Source organism: Salvia splendens, chromosome 5, assembly GCF_004379255.2.
Source record: "Salvia splendens isolate huo1 chromosome 5, SspV2, whole genome shotgun sequence".
Lineage (NCBI taxonomy): Eukaryota > Viridiplantae > Streptophyta > Magnoliopsida > Lamiales > Lamiaceae > Salvia > Salvia splendens.
This window is the reverse complement of record NC_056036.1, coordinates 8,577,156-8,584,717: the sequence shown is the minus strand read 5'-3', so window position 1 is coordinate 8,584,717 and position 7,562 is coordinate 8,577,156. Positions and strand designations below refer to the sequence as shown.

General features: G+C 37.3%; 1 protein-coding gene across 6 annotated transcripts; it reads left to right on the top strand.

Moving 5' to 3' along the window:
* Window positions 1-1,953: 1,953 nt before the first annotated feature.
* LOC121803596 (BTB/POZ domain-containing protein At1g30440-like) lies at window positions 1,954-5,677 on the top strand. Of its 6 annotated transcripts, none has more exons than XM_042203225.1 (5): window positions 1,954-2,189; window positions 2,509-2,569; window positions 3,423-3,492; window positions 3,664-4,854; window positions 4,936-5,677. In XM_042203225.1, exons 1-5 carry the CDS (start codon window positions 2,129-2,131, stop codon window positions 5,452-5,454), a joined length of 1,902 nt encoding a protein of 633 aa, XP_042059159.1. In that variant the 5' UTR covers window positions 1,954-2,128; the 3' UTR covers window positions 5,455-5,677. The 6 variants fall into 6 exon arrangements, with proteins under 6 accessions (XP_042059159.1, XP_042059158.1, XP_042059162.1 ...); XM_042203224.1 differs by having other exon boundaries at window positions 2,461-2,569; XM_042203228.1 differs by having other exon boundaries at window positions 1,955-2,266; window positions 2,461-2,569.
* The last annotated feature ends 1,885 nt before the right edge of the window (window positions 5,678-7,562 follow it).

Genomic DNA, 7,562 nt, shown 5'->3' with positions numbered 1-7,562 from the left:
AGCATTTACACATTTTTCCTCTAAAGATGTACTACCTCCGTCCCACAATAGAGGTCCTGTTTGGTTTAGGTACGAATTTTAAGAAATGCAAAAAAAAAAGTTGAATAAATTAGTGGAATATGAGCCACACTTATATATATTAGTTTTATAATAAAATTTGAGTGGAATAAGTTGGTGAAATGTTAGACCTACTTAACATTTATGGTAAAAATGAAATAAGACTTTTATCGTGGGACGGACGAAAGTGACAAATAATACTTTTATTATGGGACGATGGGTGGGAGTACTACCAAGTACTTTTTGAAGATCTAATATGATTATTTACAAGTAAGCCACAAGTAACCATCTCTTATATGATATGAGCAACACCAAATTAATTTTTCTCAAGTCGAATCATGTATTTTTCCTACAATCCTACCCATTCCCCCCCCCCCCCCCCCCTTGTTTTGCCCTTCTCTAATAACTAGGAACTTATGTAACAAGTACTCCATATAATATCCACTAAAACGTCCATGGAATTTATTATTAGTTTGATGAATTAGTTTAAAGATATAAGGTTTTTGTACATATCATTAAAAGGTATATTCAATAATGACTATTTAGCAATGTCCTCATTACTCCGAGCGAACATTCAAATATTTGTGTTGGATTTATTCGTCAATTCGTGAAAATGATATGTTGCGCTCCCAGAAGGTGTAAGCTAGAATGTGGCCAAGTGTTAACAAAAATTTGCAAATAGAATCGATTCAGATTCGGAGATCGACAAAATTTTCAGCATCGTCTCTAATAATTTTGTTGATGTACACATAACGTGTTCTTGGAGCTCGTGATGAGGGAAAGCACACGTAAGTTTTTGTCATTTACTCCATAATATACACATCATAGCTGTACGTATTTTATGAAGTATAAAATAAATAAAATTAGATTTATTTAACTATTAAATTTGCTAATTGTTTGAATTTTATGTTTCTAGATGTAACAAGCAACACTATTCAAGTATGCAACCAAACGATACTACTACAAGATATGGAAGTAAGAGGCAACACTCTTCAATTCTCAATATATGTACTTTCATGGACGATATATGTAAACACTCAAATGTTGCGTTTAATTTATTTCAACAGTATTCACCATATATTGCTTATTGAGTTGTTTTTTATTGATTAATTTTATGATACCTCTATTGCTTATTGACTTATTTTTTGGGCTTAACTCTATGCTTTGCTTAATTTATAGTACTAGTTCGAGAATCATTGGCACCACTTTCATTTTTCTTTTCCTTTCTCTCTAGCTTATGTGCATCCATTCGCTTGGTTTTCAATTCAATATGCTCTTACATTATCGTTATTCAAGACTTATTTTGAGATGCAATTCAATACTTAAAAAAACACACTATTTATATGTTGTCCATATATTTTGCTCTATATATATAATATGCATAATATCGACGAGAAGTTGCTTTAGTCAGTAACTTCTATTTGCAAGAATTTTTCATATATATTAACGATATCTATAAGTGATAATAAATAAATAAAATGAAATTTTGCTTATTAATTTTGCATTTCTTTCGTTTTAGTTTTTAGAGATATTGATCTTGAATTTTCATGTGTTATTAGATGTGACAAATGCACAAGATTAAAAGGTTAAAACTTAAAAGAGTAACGGCGAGATTCTGTCAATAAATGTTGAAGTCTAGTACACATATATTTGACCATTGTATTTAACACTAGTCCCGTTATTTCTCCTAAAAAAATCCATCTACTTTTATTTGAATCTTTCATTCCTAAATGTAAAATCTGTTTGACCAAAAATAAAGATTAGTAAAAGCATTTAAGCCCAATTTCCTTTTCTACAATTTCACACTACTTCAAATCCCTATTCCATAATAAGGAAGGGAGTAAAACGTTGAGGAAAGCATTTTTCAAAAAAGAATTAAAAAAGGAAATCTTGATTATAATAGATTAATAGTAATCAGTATTCAGTAATCACACTCTCATTGTTCATTGAGCGCATAAACTCTTTGCAAATAACTCGTTTCAAGTTTCCAACGCGCCCCTTTTTGTAACTGAATTTGCACTCCGACTGTTTGTTTAATGGTTTGAGCACATCGGCGTCTCGTTCAGGGGAAATGGTCCGAGCTTCGAATCTTCTTTTTGTTAAAGAAATAGTTGTTTGTCTCTCTTTCGAAGGTTTGATGGCATTTTGCAGACTGATTTGTTTTTGGGGGACAGGAAAATGAGAAAGAAATAAGCATTTTCCCCTTTAGGTTTGTATTATGAGACATTTCTTCTGCATTAATTGAGGTCTTCATTGTAAAGGTGGAGTCTTTATGAGTTGGAATCTTCAGCTTTGATGCGCTCTTGATTTTTATGAATTGGTTTTTTTACAGATTTGTTGCTTTTTTGCCGCATTTTGCTCAGATAGTCAGATGTTGTAAATTTGGGTTTTTTTTGGAGGCAGTTGGATCCAGATTTGAGAGTAAATCTGGAATTAGGTTGCATTGTGCAGAAATGGCTTGTGTGAAGCTGGGATCCAAAACTGATGCTTTTCAGAGGCAAGGACAGGCTTGGTGCGTTTCTTGAAACTTGATTTTTTTATTTTACTTTTACTTTTGAAGTTGGGATACATAATTTGGTTTATTTGTTTATCAATTGGGTATAGTTCTGCAAGTAGAACTAGCTCTTTTAGTGTCGTTTTTTTGGTAATCTGAAGTTATATTCTTGCAAATGTGGTATTTCAACTATTTATTATTGTAATCTGCCTATGCTTAGTTCAGTCTTATCTCCATCATCCACCAATGACTTTGAGCTCTATTTGATTGATTTGCTGATAGATTTATGTGGCGTAGATTTGGTGGTTTCCTATTTAGCATGATATTGTGGGAGGATGCACGAGTGTAATGGCATGTCGACTGTTCGATTTGAATGATTGGATTTGTACGCGAGTGATTCCGTAGTGTAGATGACGTTGAGTTAGTGTGGTGTTGGGAAACGATGCTTCTGTGCAACGGCAGTGGATGAGAAAGAACTGCATTTCTTGAAATAATAGAGATTAAGGATGACATTGTCTCGAGTAACTACTCTGTCAAGTTCTCTGCATTGAAGTAATTTAGTAGGACGGTCGTGTTTTTTACCGTGTTAAAATGAACAGGTCGGTCTTTTACTAATATGTAAGCTCTATTTTCTCCTTGGTTGGAATTTTATGTATTTTCTGAAAATTTAGATTGCTATGTTTTGGTTCATAATGCAACTAATTCTCGGTGTTTCTTGAGCCATGGCGTTTATTTCAAACTATGTCTGAATTAACGAAGATAGGCTTCTTTAATGGCCGTACGAAACACTTCCATTTCATTGTTATTCACCGCTCATTTGATTCGTAATGTGTCTTAGTTTTGATGTTAAAAATTTTCTTACACATTTTAGGTTTTGCACAAGTGGTCTTCCAAGTGACGTGGTTGTCGAAGTTGAGGAAATGTCGTTCCATCTTCACAAGGTATCTTTTTTTCTTTTATGGTACATTTGAAACTTATGAAAGATTTTTAAATTCTCCCAACTGGCTTATATATGAACAAATTTGCTTTATTGTCATTATGCCTCAACTTTTAGTATGTTTAGCTTCAGATTGAACCCTCTGATTTGCTGAAACAATATAGTTTTGGTACAGTTTCCATTGCTTTCAAGAAGTGGGGTTATGGAACGCCTCGTTGAGGAGGCATCCCAAGGAGAGGAAGGCTGTGTTATTAAGCTTGACATTCCCGGCGGAGCGAAGACGTTCGAAACAGTAGCCAAATTTTGCTATGGAGCCAAGCTTGAACTCACTGCTGCAAACGTTGTGTATCTCCGCTGTGCAGCTGAGTATCTTGAAATGACCGAAGAGTATGGCGAGGGGAACCTTATCTCTCGAACAGAGAGCTTCCTCGATCAGGTGGTTCTTGAAACCTGGAACGATTCTTTGCAGGCGCTACAGGCCTGTGACGATATCCTCTCCCATGCTGAGCAACTCGGTATCCCAAGACGATGCATTGACTCTTTGGCTTCCAAGCCGTGCGCGGATCGAAAATTGTTGGGATGGCCCGTGATGGAGCATGGGGACCCGTTGCAGAGCCCTGCGGGGAGCTTATTGTGGAACGGGATAAGCACCGGTGCTCAACCGAATAGCTCGAGTTCGGAAGATTGGTGGTATGATGATGCATCTGTTTTAAGTTTTGCACTCTACAAAAGGTTGATTCTGGCCATGCAGTCTCAGGGTGTGAAGCCGGAAATCATTGCCGGCTCCCTCAATTCGTACGCGAAAAAGTACCTACCGGGGTTACACTGGAGTCGTGGCCCCACCGCGCCGAGAAACCATCAGGTGGGATCGCTGTCGGAGGAGGATCAGAAGCTTCTCGTTGAAGAGATCGATTACTTGCTTCCGTTGGAGAAGGGCCTCGTCCCATCAAAGTTCCTCTTCGGTTTGCTCAAAACAGCCAGGATTCTTCGAGCAAGCCCCTTGTGTGTGTCGAATCTCGAGAAACGGATAGGGTTGCAGCTCGATCAGGCGGCGCTCGAGGATCTCCTGATGCCAACCCTCATGTACTCGATGGAGACGCTGTACGATGTTGACTGTGTGTCACGTATTCTTGATCATTTCTTGGCTATGGATCAGGTTGCAGCCTCCCCAGGCTCATTCGACGAAGGCCAGCTGTTGCTCACGCCTATGACGATGGTCGCCAAACTCATCGATGGCTACCTCGCTGAGGTTGCTCCGGATGTCAATCTGAAGCCCCCCAAGTTTGAGGCTCTGGCTGCGGCCGTCCCCGAGTATGCTCGGCCGTTGGACGATGGGCTTTATCGCTCGATCGACATCTATCTGAAGGTAAAAAACACCATCCTTAATTAGGCCACATCGCACATAACAACACTGATAACGATTGGTTGCTCATTTTTGCCTCCGCAGTCGCATCCATGGCTGGCAGATGCCGACAGGGACCACCTATGCCGGCTGATCGACTGCCAGAAGCTCTCGCTGGAAGCTTGCACACACGCAGCTCAGAACGAGCGGCTGCCGCTGAGAACGATCATCCAAGTTCTCTTCTTCGAGCAGCTGCAGCTGAGGACTTCGGTGGCCGGCTGCATGCTCGTGTCGGACAACCTTGACATCTCGGGACAGGCGCCGGATGAGGAGGGCTGGACAACGAAGGCCGTGAGGGAGAAGCACGCGCTGAAGGAGAATATGGATAACATGAGAAGTCGGGTGTCGGAGCTGGAGGAGGAGTGCTGGAAGATGAGGGAGGAGATAAGGAACTTGGGCCGTACGAAGAGATTGAGCATTTGGGGGAATGTGGCGAAGAAGCTGGGCTTCAAGTTCCAGATGTGCAGCGCGGAAGAGGGGTCTGTTTGCAATCAGAAGGAGGGAAATGACAATTCTAAGCTAAGGAATGACAAGGAGAAGAAGATACCAACTTCTAATGTTTAAGTTTGTGTATATTTTGTATAGTATTTTGCTAGGCCTCATTTAATTTTTCTAAATTGTAGCCGAAGTAAAAAACCGAATGCTCACCTAGGAGAATTATCTACTTTGGTAGAGGGGGTTTGGCCTAGCCCGTGGTACCATTCTTTGTTATATACCCAAATTAAGATTATTCATTGCTGTACTTGCAATTATTTATATGAATTAACATTATTTTTATAAGATTTCATTTTTAGTAGGGTTAATTGCAAAAAGTGAAGGAGCTATCGAATTTGAACTTTTGGTTACAACACATTTTTATAAATCTTGCAACAATAACATACTTTTGATTTTTCGGATTAATTTGTAAAAAATTAGGAGTTTTAACTTATTTTGTAACAACAATGACACAATTTTAAATTTGTTGCATAATTATTATCCCTATTTTTTTTATGGTTATCTGAGAATTGGCATATTGAATGTAAAATTAATCGAATTGAGAATTATTGAGGCCATGCTACCACACATGGATGGTGCATGCAACTTCCAAGTAATTAAATACTAATGCTTTTAATTTTACAACAAAGGATGTACAGGCAACTTCCTACACGGAGATACCATTGTTTTTGGTACAGAAGTTCCTATCAAAATTAGAAATGCCTAGGTTTGAACTATTGATTTACGCAATGGAAGTAACTAATTAGGTTTAGTAATTAAATAATGATTTTTTTGGTAATGTTAAATACTGTTTTTAATTTTACACCAAATTTAATGATGGTATAGTATTTCAGCATTTTAAAAATCTTCAAAACTACAATTTAACATTTTGAAAATCATAATCAAAACTACAAAATGAGAGCTTTTCCGCCGTAATTACATATTGACCTTGATAAACATAATTATTGAGTACTTATATTATTTTTATAAACAAACTGTATATTCTATTAATTTATTTAATTTATATTTTATTATAAAATTACTAATATATATTATAGGAATAGTTTTAATCATAAACTAATTTTTTTACTACGATCCTCACATTTATTTGCTTCTGTGAGTAATTAAAATGATAAGTATATTTCTGGCGGGGAAGTAAAATTTTAAAACATAAACATTTTTCTGAATAGAAAAATTGAAAGTTACAATAATTGACATTTCTAAACAGCAATTTCCCTAAAAAAGGTCAATCCCACGACCAATAGTATTTCTAGAATTTGTAGGATTCAATTCAATTTATGTCCTTGTCGTCAACATTTTACATTATTTTAATCCCTCTCCTTATATCCGTTTAAATCAAGTAAGTAGTAATTATTAAAATACGTCAATATATATCAATGTGTACACTTTTTTAGTACTAATATCAAATTTATCAATATAACGGTTGGCATCAAATTGATTTGTTATAATGAAATTCGTAGAAATAATCAACATTTTCTTTTCTTTTCAGTTAGAAATAATCAACGTTTTCTTTTCTTCAATCCGTCAAAGTTCAAATACCTTTCTCTCTCTTACGATACATACATCAATATAGAAAGAGAAACAACTCCCAGCTTTCCTTCAGAGCACCCGCAATGCGGGCCGCCCACGTTTCGTGCCAGCGGAACGGAACCGGCGCGCGACGCGTTGCGGAGGTGCGTTCCGTCTCCGTGTCGTTCCCAAGCCATGCCGGGTGCCGACAGCACGACCCGCGGCACGGTCCGTGCCGCCACGCGCTTCGGCGACGTGGCTCGCCCTGCGTCGTGCGTGACGCCCACTCGCCGGCCCGTGAGTAGGCGTCGTCACGCTGACGCAATAAACATTTTTTTTAAAAATGAATTTTTAAAAAAATATTTTTTATTTATAAAAATTGTTTTTTATATTTAAAAACAATTTTTACAAATAAATGAATACTAGAAATTCGTATTAGCCCATATATATTTGATGGGCTTGCGAATTTATGAAACTCATTCTTGGTTGTCTCTCTTTTATAGAGACATCCTTGAATGTTTCATGTTCCACTTTCGATGTGGGACAAACTCATTCTTGGTTGTCTCTCTTTTATAGAGACATCCTTGAATGTTTTATGTTCCACTTTCGATGTGGGACAAACTCATTCTTGGTTATCTCTATTTTATAGAGACATCCTTGAATGTTTT

What these genes read in the sequence shown, in the direction of transcription:
- LOC121803596 (XM_042203222.1), top strand. Translation starts at nt 2,370, where the DNA reads ATGAATTGGTTTTTTTACAGATTTGTTGCTTTTTTGCCGCATTTTGCT. An exon ending in CAGAGGCAAGGACAGGCTTG is followed by an intron (nt 2,570 to 3,422) that starts GTGCGTTTCTTG and finishes TACACATTTTAG; the next exon opens with GTTTTGCACAAGTGGTCTTC. An exon ending in TGTCGTTCCATCTTCACAAG is followed by an intron (nt 3,493 to 3,663) that starts GTATCTTTTTTT and finishes GTTTTGGTACAG; the next exon opens with TTTCCATTGCTTTCAAGAAG.